The sequence below is a fragment of the Molossus molossus genome, unplaced genomic scaffold (genome assembly GCF_014108415.1).
Source record: "Molossus molossus isolate mMolMol1 unplaced genomic scaffold, mMolMol1.p scaffold_m16_p_20, whole genome shotgun sequence".
Classification (NCBI taxonomy): Eukaryota; Metazoa; Chordata; class Mammalia; order Chiroptera; family Molossidae; genus Molossus; species Molossus molossus.
In genome coordinates, this window is record NW_023425356.1 from 45,375,747 (window position 1) to 45,399,303 (window position 23,557).

Genomic DNA, 23,557 nt, shown 5'->3' on the forward strand with positions numbered 1-23,557 from the left:
GGTCTAACAACATAAAAATATTTCCATCACAGTACTCAAATAAGAAAGGTGTGAGAACTTCTGGATTAGAATATGGAGAAAAATCAAAATGGTTGCATTCCATTAGTACTACTTTGTGTGCTTTTATTATTACTATTTCTTAATCCTTACCTGAGGATATGTTTACTGACTTTAGAGAGAAGAAAAGAGAGAGGGGGAGAGGAAAAGGGGGAGGGGGAGGGCGAAAGAGAGAGAAAGAGAAATACTGATGAGAGAGAGAAACATTGGACTGAACCCCCAACCCAGGCATGTGCCCTGACCGGGAATCAGACCCGAAACCTTTTTGGTGTAGGGATGATGCTCCAGCCCACTGAGCCACCTGGCGGGACAGGCTACTTTCCTTACAGCCACGAGGAGGCTGTGAAACTGCGAACTTTCAGGAAGGATACTTACATGTTTTCTTTCTGTCGCCTTCAGAGACTTGGCAGCGTAGTAAAAAAGTTGGGTTCCACACAAAGCCGCCCAATATTTTGTCCAAGACGCTACCTGGAGAGGACACACACGAGCGCATGACTACAATGCTGCTGGCCTGTCAGCGGTCACCTCCCAGTCCGTCCGTGGTCCTGAGCTCGGCTCCCCATCAGCCATCTCAGCCTCGGCCTGGGGTTGCATCGCTTCTGAAATCTTTACCTCAAGTATTCCTATCACTTCCACTTAATATGCGCCAGTAGTACTGACGTTCAGATAATTCTCGACCTCATCAAGAATCCTATCACTTTTTAATACTATCTAGTATTGCCACGGTCTCCCCGACCCATGTCCCCTCTCCCTTTCTTCGTGTTCAGTACACAGTCCAGCACTATGCCCATCGCCTTCCAAACCATCGCACTGCCTGCTTCCCCGACACAACCCAACCCTGGTCCATCTAACCACCTTCTCTCCCCAGCCACACTTGCTGCACCCCACCAGGCCCACCCCACCGCCCTTCCCAGGGCCCTTCTCCTCAGCGGCACGCCCACTGCCGTTCCTGGCACGTGGCACACGGCAGGTGCGGTCATGCCTGTTCTTAGTTCACGAGCTGGCCTGGTGTAGCTTCCTGATTGTAATGTAAGCAACAAAACCCAGATCACTCGGATGTAAACGATTTTTATATTTTAAGAAGCTCTCCTTATCTTTAAAAACTTTAAGTGCGGATATATATCCAAGTTTTTATTCCAAATTAGATGTAGTGTTGTTTGAGAAAAGAAAAGATCTTTCTTCAGTCACCAAACTACTGTGCTGCTGCTGCTGGGGAAAAACAACTTCTGAGTTACGTGGGAAAGCGCTGTCCATCAAACTTTAAAATATAGGTACATAATTATGGTTCGGAGAACATTTAATACCTGAGTTCTATTTCATGTGGGAAATAAAACTTCATTACTGAGTTAAACAACTTAGAACTGATCAAACAAAACTGGCTGAATTCCATTTTAGGGTTATTACTTTCTGTTCTCTATTCTTCCTAAACTTATCACTAAAATACTTAACAGTATGTACTTCCAGTTCTCTGAGGAACAGCTCTGAACAAGCAATAGATCAGGGCAAAGAGAAGCACAGGCGGGCCTTGACTTAAGCCGCTACATGTACGCTTGAACTGAAATCCAAATTAAGAAACAGTGAGACAAAGATGTACCTTAAATTACTTAAGTGTACTATGTACCTGGTTTTATCTCAGTGTTGTCTTCATATTTTGTAGGGTCCTATACATTTACCTATTTTTAGAAGTGTTAAAATATAATAAAATCTTACTTTAGGCTTTTTGCCTTCCTTTAACAAAGTTTTTCTCTTGAGAACACCTTGAATCGTAACAGCTCCTGGGTATAAATGTACTGCCAAATCTTCCGATTCTGCAGAACTATAATAAGGAAATGAAGAAAAAAGAGGTAAAAACTTTTGTGTATAGTAGTTTTTAGGTAGGTACTTAAATAAAATATAATTACTCTTTATTTAAAAACTTTGTTACTTTATTCAGAGTGAGAAAACATAATTATAAAGGTTTATTGATGTGAAATTTATAAGCTGTTACAAAATTTAACCAGGAAATTAACAACATCAGCAGATGGTTAAAAACACAGACATTATTACATATTTGTACAAGTATAACTGAAAAAGAATAGGGCAATTTACTTTAGTAAAGATTAAATAAAAGATTTAAGACTTTTCTTCTTAACATGCCACACTGTGTCATTGCTGTGAACTTTTTTCCCCATTAGAAACTTTAAGTCCTGGTAGGAAAGATGAGGATTTTATTTGTTAAAAGTATTTTAGCATATAAAATTCAAAATAAAAATAGTAAAAGCTCAATAAGGAAAAAAGAAAAAGAAAATCCATGTTTAATTTAATTGTAAAATAGGTGAAAGAAGTAAAAAGCAATAACATATTTTTAAAAATTGGCTTTCTGCAATCAATTTTAATTACACTCAAATGTTATCCATGTATAAGTGTTTGATTATAGCCTAACTCCAAAACCCAAGATTTCCTTTCCATATATCTTAATAAAACCATTACAAAATAACCAAACATCTAAATATCTTTCCCCAACTGATTTAAGGTCCTATATTTAAAACGAGTAATTTCAAAATGAGTCAATTAACACACACACCAATGAAAATCTGTCATTCTCTGGTGATCTGATTTGAGCTACAGAATTCCTACAACAGTAATGAAAACTGCGTTGCCAATTTATCCCTTTATGATTATTTAGGTGTCTTCAAAGTGACTTAAAGGCCTAGAAATCACTAGAAACTTCAGGCTAGAGCCATTTATATTCAGGGGGCTATGCAAAATGAGATTAGACACCATCAAAATTACATATAGTTCTCTTCTAAAGTTGGCTATTTTGCTGCATTATGAATTCGTTGATTACCCATTACCACTAACCTACAGCTCCCAAATCAATCCGTATTGCCCTTATTTTTTCCTGCAGCTTATACAGTGCAGAAAAAGGACTCAGTTTAACTAGATGAACAACTGAATGAACATGCATTTACATATAGTATTATTTAATGAGGTAGACTAGTCTAAATTCAGGACCTGCAATTTATCAAAAAAGTTCTTTCAAGAGGCAAATTTGATGCATACTTATTAGCAAAGTAAATTCTTTGATTGTAGCCTTTGATTATGGCTATGAGTGGGTTTTTGTATTGCTCATCCAGTAACTAGCAGCATTAGAAAGACCTGTGCAGTTCAAAAGCCATCAACTTGGAATTAATTTTAAAATGTGACATAAAGATGCAAGCTTTAGCAATTAGCTCTGTGGATCAGAAAGAATAGTTCAAATTAGTCTCCAGATTAAATCTTGGAAAGTTTCCGAGGCAGTTTTTTCAGTCTTTAAACCAATTAGTGGAGAAAGAACAGAAATGATGTGAGACCACACCCGTGTAAGCCAATCACCAACACCAGAGGGGAGTTCTGTGACCCCTGAATGCAGGGGACTTGTACCTGCTGGCCTTCATGTGGCTTCGATGGCCATTTCGTGCCATTCGTGTCATCGGGCCGAGAGAATGGTACAATCTGTTCCTGTTGGATTCCATTATAAATTGTATATATTACATATACTTTAATTCACACAAACATCATCAGTACCTAGAACAGTATAATAAGTTCTTCGTGTAATAAAGTTTTCTAAATCTCACAAAAGGTTAATATGTGATTGTTTCTGTTCCTTTTTAAAAGCATGCAGCATAGACTTCAAAACTTGTTTCTTTTACTATTGATGCTAAAAATAGTTATAGCTGCTTAGTATACATCATACATTTATAGATATATATTGTCTTTCACAAATCTGTTAAAATATTTAAAGAACAGTTTATAACCGGATACTATCAAAACCTGAAAAATACTTCAAAAATCGTTTTGTTTCTATCTCCGTTCTTGGATGTCAGTTTAAATATGACACCTAGATTCATAGAAATAATTCATTTTTTATTATATGTCCCTATGAAGACACCTAAAAGCAATGTGGCCTGTAAACTTAAAATGAATGTTGCCAAAACACTTTATTTTCCTCCCTATTCTTTTTAGTAAGTCCAAGAAAACAAAAAAGAGATAAACTGAGTAAAAAGTAAAGTCTTTATTTTATTTCCATATCAACTGAAATAAATGATAAAGCCAATAAGTGATAAAAATAAAATGAGTTAATATTTATCCAAAATGGCATGCAATACTTAACAAAAGAAAATAAACACACACATAGACACTGATACTTCTTTGCCCGGGAAAAGCCGAAAGTAGCATGTTGACAAATGATATTTGCAACAAAAAGCATTATTTTAGCAACTGAAGCAGCAACATATTTGAGGTCTCTCTAGGAAGTAGGAACAGAAAATGGCATGTTGAACATTCAGAGTACTGCTTTCAAGTTCATTATCTAAGGTAATATTTTAAATCCTAGCTCTTTATTCACTTGTTGTCATTTCACACCTGCATTCTGCTGGGCAGCATTAATTTGCTCTCAGTGTTTCAAGAGCCACTGATTTAAACTTGGCACAAGCACAGTAGACTTTTTTAGCTGCAAATGTCTACAAAGCAAAACATTTGTCAAAAAAAAAAAGTACTGTTTTGCGATGTAAAGGTAACACTGTTGAACATTGTCTTTGAAAAGAACCTGCTGGGATGAGAACAGGTTATCCACTCCACTCTGGTTTCTCATTTGTATCTCAAGTAATCTGAGAAACAATTTTGTTTGTGGATATTTTTATCTAAAGATTACGCCCTGGCTGGTTTGGCTCAGCGGTTAGAGCAGTTAGAGCATCGGCCTGCGGTCCAGACAGACCTGGGTTCGGTTCCCGCTAAGGGCATGTACCTCGGTTGCAGTTTGTCCCCGGCCCTGGTTGGGTTGTGCAGGTGGCAGCCACTCGATGTGTCCCTTTCACGTTGATGTTTCTCTCTCTCTTTTCCTCTCTCTCCCTCCCGCTGTCTCTGAACAAAAAATGAAAAAACAAAAAACAAAGATGACAACACCCTCTATAATCAACATGATGGCATTATGCTCGTTCTAGAGGGAGAGAACAAGACAATTTGAATTGACAGCATCTGCTTGGAGGCAGTTCTTGTGTTGTCCCCTTCCAGGCAAACCCAAATAAAGAGACTGAAAGTAAAAGTTGAAAGATACCATGTAAAATACTATGCAAAAATAAACTATTAAGTTGTTCCCCCCAAAACAAGGAGAACAAAATGTAGGAACACTGATAGTACAGAAAAGCTTAAAATCACTTTAAAATATTGGGTTTCCAAGTAAAATCTTAATCACATACTGGTGAGAATTCTTTAAAAGTGTCATCAAGAACGAGGACATAATTTTCCAATTAAACAAAAAATTCAAATATAGTTTCATTTAAAGTATATATTTAGTGTAATTGTTTTCTATTAAAAGTCACCGATATGAAGTTAGGTAACTAAATATTTCAGTTCCATCAATTTTAATATGACATTCCAAATTCAATCTAAAGGACACTCTTGCTCAGAAACTTAGGTTGCTTAGTATATACAAAAAAGAGCAATTATTTTGGTCAACAGTCAAGTATCTTATAAGTATAAAAATGGCAGAACTGAAATGATCAAAGACAGTATGAAAGCCCTAATGAACATTCAGTAAATGACAAGTATTTGCACTGGCAACATTTTTAAGGTCGTCTTATTTTGAAAGATCAATATAACATGACATTTGCTGTAGGCTGAGGACAGCTTTTACAGCTTAAAGCCAAAGGACAGGAGAGGAAAGCATGGTACAGTATTTCAGCATAAATCTGTGTGCCCTGTGCAAACTTTGAGAAGGAAGCTGACCATCCTACTAAATGCCTTAAATTACTTAAATCAACCAGAATTAAAGAAAATAATTTTACTTTTCAACACATAAGTAGATAATCTGACCATGATTGTTTATTATTTTAAATATATTAAAATTCATATACATGTATCAAGCCACCAAATAAACATGTATTTATTAGGTAAGACTCAATTCAATACTTAAATATCACCTTCTAATTTCTGCCACCAGCAGGGAGCTCAAATAGTCCCTTGCAGATATGTAATAAATATTATCTCTTAAAATTCATACTGTCATATGTGAATTATATTATTCATATACTTTCAGACAGACAAAAAAACAAGGCAAAAACACAAAGTAGTTCAAATGGATGATTTTTCTTACCTTTCAAAAGCAGGCCATGAGGTCTCTTCACTTAGTTCAGAACCATCACTGCTACCTAAAATCACAAGTTATTCTATTTTTTTTAAATATCAGAATTACAGTTTGAGTTTTTAATTGTAAAAATAGTTTCTCTAACTGTGCTTGTAAAATGGGAATCATGTTATTTATGGGTGAACAGCCACATATTAACTCTTTATTCTAATATTGCTGCTCAATTTAATTTACAATATATCAAAATATAGTCAACAAGAAAATAATAAATTAACATAAAACATTTGTGCATGTCCATTTATAGTTCAAATTCATTGTTAATAAATAACGTTTATATCACCAGAGAACGCACATAAGCACAAAATTTCTCCTTGTTAGGTTTGTCATAATTTAAGACAAATATAATTATGAAATTCTCAGTGGTTCATGGCACTCTTTTCCTTTAAAAAAATAATTTTTTTTCTGAATTGATTTTTTTAGAGAGAGAGAAAGGAGAGAGAGATAGAAACATCGATGAGAGAGAACATCGACTAGCCGCCTCCTGCATGCCCCCACTGGGGATCGGGCCCACAACCTGGGCATGTGCCCTAACTGGGAATTAAACCGGCAACCTCTTGGTGCATGGGTCTATGCCCAACCACTGAACCACACCAGCCGGGCCCTTTCCTTTTGTAATCCTTTTAAAACCCATTACTTACCCTAAGGATAAATGGCTTAATGAAATTCAGTATTTGCCTTTTTAGGATCTCTCTGGTCAGAATATAAGTTAAAATAAAGAGTTTTAAGTTAGCTTAAAAAAACAAAAAACAACGAAGGGGAATGAATTTGGAGAATCCCAAACAGCTTAGATTGATATTAAAGATAACTCTGGCTCTTCATAAAAGTAATGATTGATGGGTCCCTTATGTATATCAAGCTGAACTGTCTATCAGACTCTCACAACTAGTGTTCTGTGACAGATTCAAATGCTAGTTCTACAAGGTATCCATTATATGTGATGGATGAACACCTTTTCTAAGTATTTAGAATGGCACTAGCTATCATCCTTGTAAGAACTGAATAAACAGCCACTGAAACAGTTTGGTTGTGTGATGAGAAACTGGAGGCAATCTGGTGGGTCTCATAGATGATCTTTTGATTTGTATTTATGTGATAAAGAGGGAAAATTAAAGCATAATTAGTATGACTTATTTGTAGAGAATGTAAGCTTCTTCAGAAGCATGAAGCTCACAGTGGATACGCCTCCCCTCAATAAGCAAGACTACTTTAGGTTATCTGGGACACCTACCACATCAGAAAATGTTAGAGGCCATTGTTCCAAGCATTGGCTAATTTCTCTAGAGTAGTTTCTCAAGCCTCTATGGTAGAGATCAATGTAGTATGTAAAAGTTACAACCAATGAAAACACCTTTTTGTGATTATGAAATGTGTGTGTGTGTGTGTGTGTGTGTGTGTGTGTATTAACACCTACCATCTATGGTTATAGACTTACTTTCTTTTCAGAGTGTGAAAGCTTTAAGACACAACCGTAGGAGGTAATGCCTATATCTAATGTTCTTAATTTACAAACAAGGATGCAATGATCTGCACTGTTTATCTACTTAAAAGTCATAGAATAATTAAAAAATAAACACAAAGGCAAAATTAAATTAGTCTCTCCCTGTTCAAAGAGAAAGGTCTCCAAACTGAGACATTAGCTGTAACAGAATGACTAACTAGATCACTATCTTGTAACCAAAAGAACATCTGTGGAAAGTAGAAGACACAACTAAATTATAGAATAATAATTACAATTTATTTATGCTGGGGAAAGCCAAATATATGTATACTTAATTGAGAGCTTTAATTTAAGAAATTATTTTTTGCTTTAAGTGGCACACAGAATTCTGTGTGTAACAACTTTTTTAACTGAAAAAGTCCTTTCTTTCTATTTTGCAAAAGTATTCTGTGTGTTGTTTTTCAGATTGAGATCGACATCTGCATACAGGCAATTTACAGCATGAGTAAAGAGATGCATTTCAGGTGGCCAACTTGTCTTCTCTTTTGTAAATTTCGTTGTCATTTACCTTTGCATATATAAGGAGATCGCTAGAATCAAAAACTGCTGACTGGTGTTGGAAAGCTCTAAAGTAGTTTCATTCCCTGGGTTTGGAACTCTTCAGCGTTAAGGAAGTCATGTTTAAGAAAACGAACTCCTGCCCTGGCCAGTTTGGCTCAGCAGTTAGAGCGTCGACCTGCGGTCCGGAGAGACCCGGGTTCGGTTCCCGCTAAGGGCATGTACCTTGGTTGCAGTTTGTCCCCGGCCCTGGTTGGTTGTGCGGGTGGCGACCACTCGATGTGTCCCTTTCACATCGATGTTTCTCTCTCTCCCCTCCCACTTTACCTGAGCAAGGGATGGAAAAATGTCCTCTGGTGAGGATGATTAAAAAAAAAGAAAAACGAACTTCTTCTGCAGTTCCTTCTCCTGACTGTCCGATACTGAGATGATCTAGTAACAATGACGGGCTCGGCCCTTGAGTGACCTGGCTGGAGGACACTTTCCTCCTTTATTTAAGAATAAATAAATAAATAAAAATAGCATTGTGTGGAGGTTTTCTAATTATCAAAAGAAATAATAATGGTCACCTAGAAGATTCAGAAACATAAAGTTCAGGAAGTGAAAAACAAATTCCTGTGGCAGATGCCTATCTCCTTCCCTGCTCCCCGACATGAGCCATCTTTGTCCCCACTATCCTCCGAAGCAACTCTTGTCAAACCCACCAATCCATTCACAATCTCACCTGCTCTTTCTTAGCATTCGATAACTGACACACTCTATACCTCCCTCCTCTGCAGACATGTGCCTCTACTGGGCTTCTGTGATCCCACCCGTTTTCCCCCTACTTCACCGATCCTTCAGTTATCTTTGATGGCCCATCCTTTAAAAAAAATTTAACCAGACCTCTAAATATTGGAATGTCCTCTCTCATTTATTTACACTCTCTTCCTAGGTGACCTCAAACAGACCCACGACTTGAAATACTAAAATATGCTGCTCCGTCCTACATTTGGAAGTACAGACTGACCTTACCCCACCGAGCTCCAGATCCATTCAGTTACCTGCCTGGCAACGCCATGTGGACCAAACATGTCCAGAACAGAGTTCTTAACTCCCCAAACCCCGTCACCCTTCACACACACCTCAGCACCTACACATGACTGCTCTTCCAGTCTTCCCTATCTAATCTAGCGCCATCATCTAATCTCACTTCTTGGTCCAAAAACACTGGGAGTCACACATGGCCGTGCCCTGCTCACATCCAAGCTGCCTACACGAACCACTGCAGCCAGCCCTGTGCTTTTCCTGCACTCCTCAAAGGTGTTCCCTTTGAGTCAAAAGCACCAAGCACTTTTTAAACCGTCACCAATCACTCACTTCAGTACTAACAAGAAGATGATCCTATGTCTAATTGATACTTTGCTTTTGTCAATTTTTCTGTATCTGTAGTAGGGTTAATGATGTTTTTCCAGCTGAGTTTTGTTAAAAACCACATTTCAGATAAGTTGGAGCCCTCACAGAGAAATATTTCTCACCTATTGATATTCCACTAGAAAGAGTAGAACTTTCAGCTTGGCCTCGAGATGGTGCGTGGGGCTCCATGACGCTGTCGTCTAATAGATGCCTTGGCCCTGCATTTGGGAACGTTGCGCTCTTAAACTCTGCTGTGTTCATTTTATGAATGAAACTGGAAACAAAGAAAAATATCTCGTTACTGTTACTAATTCAGGATACAGAAGATACTATTACACAAAGATCCAGGACAGAAAAGACTTGCTTGCTATCCTGAACTTGTGAACTCTCATACTGATGAACACAGATTTTGCTCTGAAGTCCTCGAACTAACAGTTTAAGAGACATTATTTTAGGAAACCAGGCCATATCTACCTATGTAACAGAGAATGCTTTAAGTCTCTGGTCCATTAAAAAATTGTTCCCACATTTACTTTTGGAAAATGAAAATAGCTATTAAATTTTCACAAAACCATGGCAAAGGTGAGCTAAAGGCCCCATTATGAGAAAACAATCTTGCAAAGCTCAAGAAAATAAACATGAGCCCTGGCCGGTTTGGCTCAGCGGTTAGAACGCCGGCCTGCGGTCCAGAGAGACCTGGGTTCAGTTCCTGCTAAAAGCACGTACCTTGGTTGCAGTTTGTCCCCGGCCCTAGTTGGGTCGTGTGGGTGGCAGCCACTCGATGTGTCCCTTTCAAGTCAATGTTTCTCTTTCTCTCCCTCCCTCCCACTCTATCTGAATAAAAAATGGAAAAAAAATGTACTCGGGTGAGGATAAAAAAAAAAAAAATTAAACATGAAATCATTTCACATTCTTTATATTTAGGAATAAAAAGAACACTTTTTATAAACCTTAATTTATGGTGACTTGTTTAGTTAAGACAAGCAGTAACTGTCTTGATACAAAAAAAAAAAGGTTAATATTTAAAAATAAAATGGTATATTGCTTTCCTGACTTTATTCATGATGATGCTCTGTGATGTTCATTTGCCTCCTCAAATGTGAAGTCACTGTTGGGAAAATTTCCAAATTAAGGTAAAGGAAGAAATAAATGCTTTTAGGCAAACGAGATATTTTACTGAAACAGAAAAATACTATTATATACAAAAAACTGTGCAAGGACATTAGTTTCTGTTTAATAAAATAAATAGCAAGCAAATCCAACGGTAAACGACTTAGAAACAGGAAAGAGAAAACGAACGACGCTGACTTGTAACCCAAGCTGTGGCACTTCCTGTGGCCATGTGGGATCAGGCTCCGCGGGGACGGCAGTGTCTGTGGCAGCAGGGCCCCTTCGGCCGCCACGCTCCTTCTTCCACTCTGTGGAGATCCCACCTCAGGACCTAAGGGGCCAATTTAGAGAGAGAGGGGAGAGGTATTTTCAGATGTTTTCAAAAGATTCTTCTATTTTTAGTTCCTTCATATAAAACATAAAATATGGTTTAAATTTTGTTCTATTTTTAGTTCCTTCATATAAAACATAAAATATGGTTTAAATTTTAAGATACATTAACTGCACTTAATTGACGGAACTCGAGGAAAGAGTTTGTTGCTAAGTCTTAAAACCAACTCCCAGAGCACACACACCACGGACTTTCGCCGCCCCGCCACTAGGGGCAGTACAAACACCTCCAGGGACGGAAGAGCAGGGCTGAAGGGCTGGGCCAGGGCTCATGCCGGGCCCTAGCCCACTGCTCGGTGCCAGGCTGAGCCCTTAGGTCGGGCCCTAGCCCACTGCTCGGTGCCAGGCTGAGCACTCAGGCCGGGCCCTGGCTCACTACTTGGGGCCTAGCCCACTGCTCGGTGTCAGGCTGAGCACTCACCCTGGGCCCTAGCCCACTGCTCGGTGCCAGACTGAGCCCTCAGGCCAGGCCCTGGCTCACTGCTTGGGGCCTAGCCCACTGCTCGGTGCCAGGCTGAGCACTCAGGCCGGGCCCTAGCCCACTGCTCGGTGCCAGGCTGAGCCCTCAGGCCGGGCCCTAGCCCACTGCTCGGTGCCAGGCTGAGCCCTCAGGCTGGGCCCTAGCCCACTGCTTGGTGCCAGGCTGAGCCCTCACGCCGGGCCCTGGCTCACTGCTCGGTGCCAGGCTGAGCACTCAGGCCGGGCCCTGGCTCACTGCTTGGGGCCTAGCCCACTGCTCGGTGCCAGGCTGAGCCCTTACGCCGGGCCCTGGCTCACTGCTCGGTGCCAGGCTGAGCACTCACGCCGGGCCCTAGCCCACTGCTTGGTGCCAGGCTGAGCACTCACGCCGGGCCCTAGCCCACTGCTCGGTGCCAGGCTGAGCCCTCAGGCCGGGCCCTGGCTCACTGCTCGGTGCCAGGCTGAGCACTCAGGCCGGGCCCTGGCTCACTGCTCGGTGCCAGGCTGAACACTCAGGCCGGGCCCTGGCTCACTGCTCGGTGCCAGGCTGAGCACTCAGGCCGGGCCCTAGCCCACTGCTCGGTGCCAGGCTGAGCCCTCAGGCTGGGCCCTAGCCCACTGCTTGGTGCCAGGCTGAGCCCTCACGCCGGGCCCTGGCTCACTGCTCGGTGCCAGGCTGAGCACTCAGGCCGGGCCCTGGCTCACTGCTTGGGGCCTAGCCCACTGCTCGGTGCCAGGCTGAGCCCTTACGCCGGGCCCTGGCTCACTGCTCAGTGCCAGGCTGAGCCCTCACGCCGGGCCCTGGCTCACTGCTCGGTGCCAGGCTGAGCACTCAGGCCGGGCCCTGGCTCACTGCTTGGGGCCTAGCCCACTGCTCGGTGCCAGGCTGAGCCCTTACGCCGGGCCCTGGCTCACTGCTCGGTGCCAGGCTGAGCACTCACGCCGGGCCCTAGCCCACTGCTTGGTGCCAGGCTGAGCACTCACGCCGGGCTCTAGCCCACTGCTCGGTGCCAGGCTGAGCCCTCAGGCCGGGCCCTGGCTCACTGCTCGGTGCCAGGCTGAGCACTCAGGCCGGGCCCTGGCTCACTGCTCGGTGCCAGGCTGAGCACTCAGGCCGGGCCCTGGCTCACTGCTCGCTGTCCAGCTCCACAGAGGCTTCTTCAGCTACTCACAGCTACTAGATAAGGGATGTGTCGGGCAGGTCAAATGTTCAGGTGGGAATTTAAATCTACATTGACACTGTTCAAGCTTATGGGGAAAAAAATAAAAAAGAACTCAAAAGTACACAGATTTGCAAAATATCACTGTAAGAAAAGCAAATTTAAGAGATTCAGACTGAGTGTTTTCCTTTGCTTGGAACACGCTTCCCCCTGGATACGCGTCAGGGCTCGCCCCCTCGCCCCCTTTACACATCATCACATGGCTCTTCAAGTACATTTTAGGACATACAGTAATATGAAACTTACTACCAAGGTCGAAGTTTGACATTTTAAAAAAGGTACTTATCAATGATTTCTTAAATAATGAGAAATTCTCTTCAATTTTATATTTTTGAATATGTGTGGTATATATGGAATATCCTCATTATAATGCAACAAGTAAATTAAGGAACTATGATTATTTTTTAATATTCTCAGTACTTGACCCAGTATTAAAGTAAATTTTTAAAAAATCAACTCAGTAAAGTTGACTTCTATAATTCAAATTAGTACAAAATTTCCCCTTGACCGCAGAAATGTAATCAACACTCATTGCCTAGGACAGTGTATTCTTAATAATAATTTAAAAAACCACACAGGCATTTATAAACACTTATATGTCATTTTTCTGTCCATGGTATCTATTTTCCTTGATTAGTCAGAATATTTGTTTGTACATTACTGACAAATGACAACTAACAATGTTTTGATTAAAAAGAAAAAAAATCCAAGTAGAAAAACATCTTATTTTAATACTAAAAATAAATTTTTGTGTACAGCCTAAAATGTGCTAAGTACGTGGCGTTCGGAGCACAGCCCTCCTCCAGGCCACCTGAGTCACTACGGTAACGAAGAGAAGCGTGCACTAACCTACTAAGTCTTCCCTGGAAGCAGCAGAGCGCGGTGTGCTTGTCCCTGGTTCTATCTTTAATGAAAGCCTGAATTTTAAAAAGAAACAAAACACATAAAATGACTAGCATTTGACAAAATAATATTAAAATCATGTATTTTCTTATGAAAAAACTAGAAATGTTTTTAGGAAAGAATCTCAGCTATGTATTTTTCTGCAAGAGCAAACTTTAATAGTTAAGTCTCCTCTCTCTTCCACACAAAGCTGGTCTTATGGTTATTCTAGGAAATATTAGGAAGGGGAAAAAACCATTAAAAAGTCATAATTTAAAATAGAAAAATCCCCCAACTACCCCAACACTGCCAAACAATTCAACACTTTTAAAGATATTTGATGAATCACTAAAAGGTGATATAACTGGAACTTATATTGATACCTGGCAATTCAGGAACTTTCACACACATTATTAAATATATTATGCAGCCCTGGCCGGTTTGGCTCAGCGGTTAGAGCGTCAGCCTGTGGTCCTGAGAGACCCGGGTTCAGTTCCCGCTAAGGGCACGTACCTCGGTTGCAGTTTGTCCCCGGCCCTGGTTGGTCGTGCGGGTGGCAGCCACTCGATGTGTCCCTTCACATCGATGTTTCTCTCTCTCTCTCTTTCTCTCTCTCCCTCCCACTCTATCTGACCAAAAAATGGAAAAATGTCCTCGGGTGAGGATAAAAAAAATAAAAAATAAAAAAAAAATAAATATATTATGCAAATTCTTTCTAGAATCTTTACTGGATGGGCTAATGGCTTTGAAAATTTTCAAAATACCTTATTTAAAACCCACCATCCAACTCAACTTATCAAAAGACAGACCCACACAAATGAAAAAGGTTGCTTGCAAACTCCCCATAAATCCCTGCTCTAAATCCCTGCACTAAAGTTCCATTTAGGATCATATACCCAGGTTTGAGTTCCACAGCGAAAAGAGATTATGATTCTTATCAGTGGAAACTATTTCAGGAAATATGATACTAAAGCCGTTGTGGAGAATACTGTGGTGTAGCTCACAAAGCCTATTATTATTAAGCATTTGTCTGAAATTTTTATTTTTAGCATTCTGTCAACTGGAATTTTCTATGAAACTGCATACAAGTGACGTTCATAAAAATAAATCTATTATAGGTTCTTAACTTATTATTTTTTGGTAACCTAAGAGGGCATTATGCACAATTATATTCCATTTTGGACAGTATAAAATGCATGTGTTGAAGATGATTAACCAGAACTCTCTGCTTTTTCTTTTTACAGAGCAGTTTAATCATTTGGGCTGCAGACTATACTGAACTCCCTCATTTAATAGTTATTCAACACCTGCTTTGTATTGGGCACTGTGGTCTCATGGAATGTACGAGACTAAGGCAGACATGGTGTCCCTGCCCTCCTGAAGCTTATAGTCTACTAGGTGGAAGACAAAGAGGTAAACAAAATAACTACAATTTCTGGATGCAGAACCCAAATAGAAGAAACAGAAAGGAAGCTCTGGGTGACCCCCAGGGCTACCAGCAGCCGCAGATCGCTGACAGCAGTGCGGGGGGCAGGAGCATCGGAAAGGGCACAGCAGCGAGGGCTGGCTGGGGTGTCAGCGCCTATGCGGTAACAGTGATGCCGAGTCAGTGAAAAAGATATGTTCAGTATTGAAATGAAAGACCTTCAAAAGAATTCATCCTGATTAAAATCACATGTAATTTATAATATCTACACTGGCTACTGATATAGATGGAGTTGTCAAAAACAGGCTTTTGGATAAATGAAGTATCATTTTTATTTAACTCTTTCATCATACAATACAATTTTTCCTTAACTAATCACTTTAATGGCTCCGATCTTAAAAGGTTCTGATTTTCAACACATTTAAGTAGTAGGTTCACGCTGCACAAATGCAGCTCTAGAAAAACAAACTATCTTCTCCAGTCTCTCAGCAAACCCGTTTCCCACCAGTTCCTCTGGGTCGTTCCCTCTCCTGCAACACCTTTCCTTCCTCCGATTCAGCCTCAGGTGACACTGTCTCCTAAAGCTGTTCAGGTTCCTTTTCCTGTTTCCCACTTCAGCTGAGTCAGGTCCTCCCTTATCTATGTTCCCATAGATCCTATTATAGTCCTGTTTGAACTGTTTTGTAATCAGGTTTTATGGATGTGTCTTGCATTAGGTTGAGCTTTTTAAGGGCAAGAACAAGATCTTATTTTTGTAATGCCAGCAAGTAGCACAATAACTTCCCTATAACAAAAGTTTAAGAAGTATTTGCTAAATGCAAATAATGGGAAGGCTGCTCTGGTTCTAGCTACTCACAACAATAAAAATCAGTGTTACAGCATCGGCTTTCCTATAAAAGTGAGGGTCTCTTACAATGTCAGTTTATACAGTTAAAACTACTCAATGGCTTAAGTGGTGGATACTATTCTTTCAGTAAAGTAAAAAGTAGCTTCAATACTTTTACTATAGCCAATAAAATTAACCATCTTCTACAACTCTGCAATTATTTCTTAGACTTCACTTCTGGTGAATAAACTTTAACTTCTTTTAAATCTAGTAAGTTTCTTGGGTCAGATATAAAAAATTTTAATAGCTACTTATTCATATTTTGAGTTTTAAGATAATTTTCTGTACCTCAATGGACAAACTCAAGAGGCTTACAACCTAGGGCAGCAACAGGTTTGTGAAAACTCTACCCTTAAAAAGAAAATCCAGATTGCATATATTTTTAAATGAATTACCATGCAAAAACTGTGTGTGAAATAAAAATTGATATAGATATACAGAGTGCTAACTATGGTGCGGGGAAGGAAATGGCACTAAAGGTGTTTTCAAACATTAATAAAACTTTAGATACATTTAAGGATATATACAGAGCTTCTTAACATATTTAATATTTGAAAAAAAGTTATTTCTAGGTGTTTTCAGAATTTTTAGACTTGTTCCAATAAAGAAAAGGGTAAGTATGATTATATATTAAACAAATGTGTCTCTAACCCAAAGGCAAGAACGTTCAATATTCTCTCAAACCACAAAGCAATTCCAAACAAGTTCAAAGATGTGTCAAAAATCATCATTAAAAAAGGAGTAACTTTTCTACCCGTAGACTGTTTCATTAATTTTCCAGTCTACTAAAAGACAAATTTCCATAAGATCCAGTGCTTGAATATAGAAAGGAAGACATTTAAACTAGAACAAGCAAACATAACTTTTAACAATGTAAGAAAGATAAAATCCTTTTTAATAAAAGAACAGATGAGATATTTGTACACTGACTCAATCATGTCAAGTGATTAAAAAGAGATTTACCATTGCAAATGTATGACTGGATGAGGAATTTGCATGATATGATGTAAGACAGATTTTTAACTACATCAGGATGAGAGGGGAAAAGCACAGTTATACAAACCACTTTTGAAGATCCAACCTACTTGTAATTATCATCTTCCACAAACTTTTGTAGTTCTTCTATATACTGAACAGAGTTCAGATATTTTTGGACGTGAGGCAACATGGGGATATCTAGGCAAAATGTGATAAATAATTATCTGATAAAGTACATCTCAACCAGAATTTTAAAAGTTAAGCTCAGAAAATGATATTTAAAGGTGAATTAGGCCACATGGTACCACATTCAAATTAATTCTAGAAGGATATTACCAAGGAAAATTTTTATTTAATATAAGACTGAAAGTTCTTTGCATAGATAAAACAAAACAACCCCAAACAGCCCCATTTATAAAGTCCAGTATACTTGAGAAATTTCACAGAAAAAAAAATCAGAGACTTCATTGTGCTTTATATTGAAATCGCACCTCAAGGCAAGATGTAAGGCAGTTTTGTTTTCTTTTAAAGAAGCCTGACACCCATTTGTAAATGTAGTTTTTCCTTCCCTACTTAGAAATTTCAAACAACATTAATTTAACATTATAATTTAGTGTTATGTTTTTTTAAAAAATTAGAAAAGGACAAAATAAGAGATTCTCTGATTTAACTTTTGGTGAGATTCACCCCCAACCCCAACTTTTAGGAAGTTTTTGAGGTTTTCTTAAAAGTATAGATGCACATAAGATAGCTTTAAAATTTATATTAATCATGGTGTAAACTCACTGTTTCATAATATCATATTTTTATATATCAGTGGCCTATATTTATTCACTATCAAAATGAAAGCACCCAAATATTTTTAGAACATTAAAAAAACAAAACAAAACAAAACACCTTTTCTAATCATCTGAGCTTGTATAATTGGTTTCTATATGCGTGTTTCTGCAAAACACATCTTGGAAAAAAATTGGTTTTTTACTCAATATCAGACTCAAGAAAGCTAGTTAGTTGTTAGTAGCATCAAGGTTCTTAGCTCCTTCCCTAACTGGAAAATGTAAGAACTATTTCCATAATAGATTAGGGAGAACAACTGGGATGAATATAATTGAAAATAATCTTGTAAATTATGTTAGCAAAGTTGTTACAAAATAGCAAAAGAAAGAGATAAAACTTAAAAATTTAACTATGAAACACTTTAATTCCTTACAAACAAGATCTTAAACAGGATGCTAAAAGTTAAACAGTGAAATAAAACAATCACTGGTTTCCTTCAGGTTGTTTCTTGCTGTGAAAAGTGGCCTTAGAATCAGCAGCATCACAACATGATGATGGCTTCGCACCGCCCCCCGAAACTTACCATACTCACAGGACTGCTGTAAATCAGAAATTATTCGGAGGATGTTATTCATCAAGTTTGATCTTTGCTCACTTTCTAGAATGCTGCCAGTTGACGGGTACGCTGAATCAATGTACGTTAAATCGGACAAGTAGATTCCTGGAAGGAAAGGAGAGAAATGCTGCTTTCCTGCTGGAAGAGTGGGACTCCGTGAGGGTGGACGTCAGTACGCACACCCGGCTGCTAACAGCGTGGCCGCCGGCTCTGCTGCTGGGGCACACAGGTAACCACCAACGTGCTTTCCTGTACACGTCCTCTCCTGATGCTGTCTCCAAGTACGGTTCTGTCTGTTTAATCCTCACCCAAGGACATGCTTAGAGAGAGGAGCTGGGGAGAGGGAGAGACAGACACTGACCGGACTTCGGACGCGCCCTGACTGGTCGGAATCAGCAGCCTCTCTGGCGCTCGGCCACACGCCACTGAGACCAGGTGAGGTCCGGTCCGGGGCGAGAGAAGCCCTGCGCCCTGGGCCCGAACGGGAGAAGCCCCTTCGGCTGGCTCTGCTGGCCGGCTGTGCGGGAGCAGACCGCCGGGAGAAGCCCCTTCGGCCGGCTGTGCTGGGCCGGCTGTGCGGGAGCAGACCGCCGGGAGAAGCCCCTTCGGCCGGCTCTGCTCGGCCGGCTGTGCGGGAGCAGACCGCCGGGAGAAGCCCCTTCGGCCGGCTGTGCTAGGCCGGCTGTGCAAGAGCAGACCGCCGGGAGAAGCCCCTTCGGCCGGCTGTGCTGGGCCGGCTGTGCGGGAGCAGACCGCCGGGAGAAGCCCCTTCGGCCGGCTGTGCTGGGCCGGCTGTGCGGAGCAGACCGCCGGGAGAGGCCCCTTCGGCCGGCTCTGCTCGGCCGGCTGTGCGGGAGCAGACCGCCGGGAGAAGCCCCTTCGGCCGGCTCTGCTGGCCGGCTGTGCGGAGCAGACCGCCGGGAGAAGCCCCTTCGGCCGGCTCTGCTCGGCCGGCTGTGCGGGAGCAGACCGCCGGGAGAAGCCCCTTCGGCCGGCTCTGCTCGGCCGGCTGTGCGGAGCAGACCGCCGGGAGAAGCCCCTTCGGCCGGCTCTGCTCGGCCGCTGTGCGGGAGCAGACCGCCGGGAGAGGCCCCTTCGGCCGCTCTCGCTCGGCCGGCTGTGCGGGAGCAGACCGCCGGGAGAAGCCCCTTCGGCCGCTCTGCTCGGCCGGCTGTGCGGGAGCAGACCGCCGGGAGAGGCCCCTTCGGCCGGCTCTGCTGGCCGGCTGTGCGGGAGCAGACCGCCGGGAGAGGCCCCTTCGGCCGGCTCTGCTGGCCGGCTGTGCGGGAGCAGACCGCCGGGAGAAGCCCCTTCGGCCGGCTCTGCTCGGCCGGCTGTGCGGGAGCAGACCGCCGGGAGAAGCCCCTTCGGCCGGCTCTGCTCGGCCGGCTGTGCGGGAGCAGACCGCCGGGAGAGGCCCCTTCGGCCGGCTCTGCTCGGCCGGCTGTGCGGGAGCAGACCGCCGGGAGAAGCCCCTTCGGCCGGCTCTGCTCGGCCGGCTGTGCGGGAGCAGACCGCCGGGAGAAGCCCCTTCGGCCGGCTCTGCTCGGCCGGCTGTGCGGGAGCAGACCGCCGGGAGAAGCCCCTTCGGCCGGCTCTGCTGGCCGGCTGTGCGGGAGCAGACCGCCGGGAGAAGCCCCTTCGGCCGGCTCTGCTGGCCGGCTGTGCGGAGCAGACCGCCGCTCCAGTGCTCGCGTCTCCTCCGGCCTCCGGCCCTGCTCCAAGCCGCTCGCGGGGGTCAGGTCGCCGGCCCGCCCGGGCGGCTGCTGACATTCGCTCCGTACCCCTTGCGTCCAGTTCAGAAGCGCACCCGAGTCTTAAGTCAAGACATGCGAAACTGTCTCTTTCTCATAGAAGTACCCAATTTATTTATTTTTAAGTACACATTTTTATTGATTTTTTGGAGAGAAACTTGGACCGGCTGCCTCCCGCACGCCCCTTACTGGGGATCGAGCCACAACCGGGCACGTGCCCTGACCCGGAATCAACCCGGAATCGAACCGGGACCTCAGCCCACGGGACAGCAGTCGGTCCACGGGGCCACACCGGCCAGGACGACGGTCTCATTTCAAGGGCTGACAGCTGGATTTCTGAGTCAGTTCCGGTGACTCCAAACCAGTGACCGTCCGCCTCACCCCCTCTGCAGCAGCACAGCGCTCACGACAGCTGGCCCATCGGTGGGAAACGCAGGCCACTGACCTCAGGACACCTCATGGCACGTGTCTAAGACACCCCCACGGTTCCGGCGCTGCCTGTTCGCGTCCCGGGGAAACGAGCGAGCGAGCGGCCTTCCGAGCCGCTGGTTTCCTCCGCCACTTCCGCCTGGAACGTTCTAGAACCTTCTGGCCGGCTAAACTGTACCTCCATCCGGGTGGGTGTCAAGGCCCAGTTTGCTCAGAGATTGCAAGAAAGGATTGAGGAATGGTTTAGTCCACCCCCTTCGGAGATGAAGGCGCTGAGCTCCGCCGCATCAAAGGCCTGTCCAGTGCGCGGACCGCAGTGACAGCTGGGTCTCACAGGGCATTCCCGCGCCTCCCCCAGGACAGCCTTCGTGTATCTTCAGACAGAGCGGGAGGGAGAGAGGGAGACATCCACGAGAAAGGGACACATCGAGCGGCTGCCACCACACGACCAACCAGGAACGGGGACAAACTGCAACCGAGGTACGAGCCCTCGGCGGGAACCGACCCGGGTCTCTCTGGACCATGAGCCCACGAACCGCTGAGCCAAACCAGCCAGGGCGCGTGCGCATTTACTTTAAACTCGGAGCATCTGCGCACCGCTGGGTGACGGCTCTGCCTTCAGCGCTCACGCCCTCGGTTCACGCCTTAGCAGCTGGGCCCGCACCGCCGGGGCGCTGCCTACTGCGCCCAAGGAAACCCCGCAGCGAGCGGACGCAGGCTCCGCGGGGAGAGCTCCCACCGCGCCTTTCCTTCCGGTAACCAGCGGGGCTCCCAGCCCGGCTCAGACACTGCGTTTCCTCCCGAAGCCCACCTCCTTGCCCGGCTCCGGCCCTCCCCTCCAAACGGGAACTATTTCACTTGCAAACCGTGCAGGCGGCCTGCACCCCAATCACCCGCGCCGGCTCCTCCCCACGGCGGGGCACCGCTCTCCTGTGGGAAAGCAGAAACCAAGCACCCTTCCTTCAAGTCGGATCCCCTCCTGAGCCGGGGCCCTGGCTCTCTCCCTTCAACAAACACCCCGGAGAGAAACACGGACTAGGGTGCTTCTTTAATCCTGTTGTTAAATGAAGCTCTAAGTCCTTAAACTGAGAACTACCTACCTCACAATGGACTCGTTTTGGGGGACATATTTTTGCATTACTTTCCCCCCTCCCTCCATGTTGCTATAGACACTTGGACATGTCTCCTGGTGCACGTGTGCAAGGGTTTCTCTAGGAGACGCACATACAGTATACACATATACGTGTATTAATGTATCATATACATGGTATATCAATGCTCACATTTACAAGATAGTGGCACATTGTTGTTTTTTAAAATATCTTTCAATTACAGTTGACAGTCAACATTATTTTGCACTAGTTTAAAGTGTACAGCACAGTAGTTATACGATCACACTTACAAAGCGTTCCCTTGATATTCCAAGTACCCACCTGGCACCCCACACAGCTGTTACTACAGTACCGACTACATCCCCTGTGCTGTGCTTCACATCCTGACTATTCTGTAAATACCAATGCGCACTTAACTCCTTCATCCTTTTCACTCAGCCCCTCCCCTCTGACAACCACCAGTCTGTTCTCTTTGTCTGTGTCTGTGAGTATCCGTCACTTTTGTTTTATTCTGTTTAGATTCCATGTGTAAGTAAAATCATATGGTATTTGTCTTTCTCTGACTGACTTATTTCCCTTAGCATAATAGCCTCTTATCCACGCTGCCACAAATGGTAAGATTCCTTTCTTTCCTTCATTGATTTTTTTTTTTTTTTTTGAGAGAAAGAAACATCAATGTGACAGAGAAACATCAATTGGTTGCCTCCCGTACACACCGACTGAGGACTGAATCCAAAGCCTAGGTATGTGCCCTGCCCGGGAATGGAACCTGTAACCTTTCAGTGTACCAGACGACGCTCCAGCAAAGTGAGCCTCCAGGCCAGGGCTCACTGTTTTCTAAAGTCTTACTAACTCATACTCCCACTGACAGTAGTTTCTAATGATCTGCACTTGTGCCAACACTTGATATTATCAGTTTTTTTTATTTTTGCCAATCTTCTGAGTATAAAATACCTTACTGTGTTTTAATTTTTGTTTCCTTGATTAATAATGAGGCTAAGCATTTATATTTCTATGAAATGTCTTTTGTCCAGTTTTTCCTCTGGGTTGTTTTTCTTACTGGTTTCTAAGTTCTTAATATATTGTAGAAACGAATCCCCTTGGCGGTGAAATTTTACCCAGGGAGGCTTCAACCTACTATATAATCTGAAGCCAATATTTATCTTGCTGCGGAAACTTATTCAGGCAAAGGCATAAATGACCTCCTCATTATTACATCTTTAAATGTCTCTCTCGGTCTCCTGCTGCTGCTGTCTGTAGTTCTTTTAGGGTTCCCTTCGCTCCTTGACCTTGACTGGCCAGAACCTCCCTGGCTCCCTGCAATCTCTCTGTTCTTGTTTTTCCCCACGTCCCCTGTAAGCTGGTTTCTCCGTGGGTCTGTCATCAGTCTTCCCACTCTACGTGTTCTTTTTCTGGATTATTTTACTTCTGTAGTTTCAACTATCTCCTAACTGCTGATAATTTCCCAAATCTCTCTATAGAACTGAACTCCTGACTTCCATTTTCCATGACAAACGAACCATCACTTGCTCCTAAACACCTGTCATTCCGATTTCCTGCTGGGGTTAGTGATATTACCAATTGCTGAAGTTTCAAAGCACAACCCGCTCAAGTAGAAAAACTCAGGAGGAACCTGATACTCATATCTTTCTCTGATGAAGGTACTGGTGAATAAAACATGGTCACTGCATATTCACATAATGTACTACATAATATAAATCAGAGACTAGGAGCTGTCAGTAGTCCATCTGTCCCAATGTTTCTAAAATCAGGAATTATCATAGGAAATATCTAGATGACTTTCTTTTCATAAAAAATGAAGAGATTTGGCAACAACAAGGTACAGCAGAAAAGAGTGCAGATCCCATAACCACAATAACATGTTTGTCATAACCCTCATTTTCCTG

The 23,557-nt window shown here is 43.1% G+C and overlaps 1 protein-coding gene across 5 annotated transcripts in view; it reads right to left on the reverse strand.

The window, feature by feature from the left end:
• Window positions 1-23,557, reverse strand: part of RALGPS2 (Ral GEF with PH domain and SH3 binding motif 2) — a 118,632-nt gene that overhangs the window by 10,656 nt on the left and 84,419 nt on the right. For 2 of the 5 annotated variants that reach the window (XM_036272306.1, XM_036272307.1), the window contains exons 10-18: window positions 18,323-18,460; window positions 17,070-17,160; window positions 13,640-13,707; window positions 10,920-11,052; window positions 9,734-9,885; window positions 6,170-6,224; window positions 3,460-3,537; window positions 1,768-1,873; window positions 433-525 (exon numbers count right to left, since the gene is read on the reverse strand). In XM_036272306.1, coding sequence (XP_036128199.1) covers window positions 433-525; window positions 1,768-1,873; window positions 3,460-3,537; window positions 6,170-6,224; window positions 9,734-9,885; window positions 10,920-11,052; window positions 13,640-13,707; window positions 17,070-17,160; window positions 18,323-18,460 — 914 coding nt within the window. Of the gene's footprint in view, window positions 1-432; window positions 526-1,767; window positions 1,874-3,459; window positions 3,538-6,169; window positions 6,243-9,733; window positions 9,886-10,665; window positions 10,720-10,919; window positions 11,053-13,639; window positions 13,708-17,069; window positions 17,161-18,322; window positions 18,461-23,557 lie in introns of those variants that run through there. The other 3 variants (XM_036272308.1, XM_036272309.1, XM_036272310.1) reach the window with 3 other exon arrangements.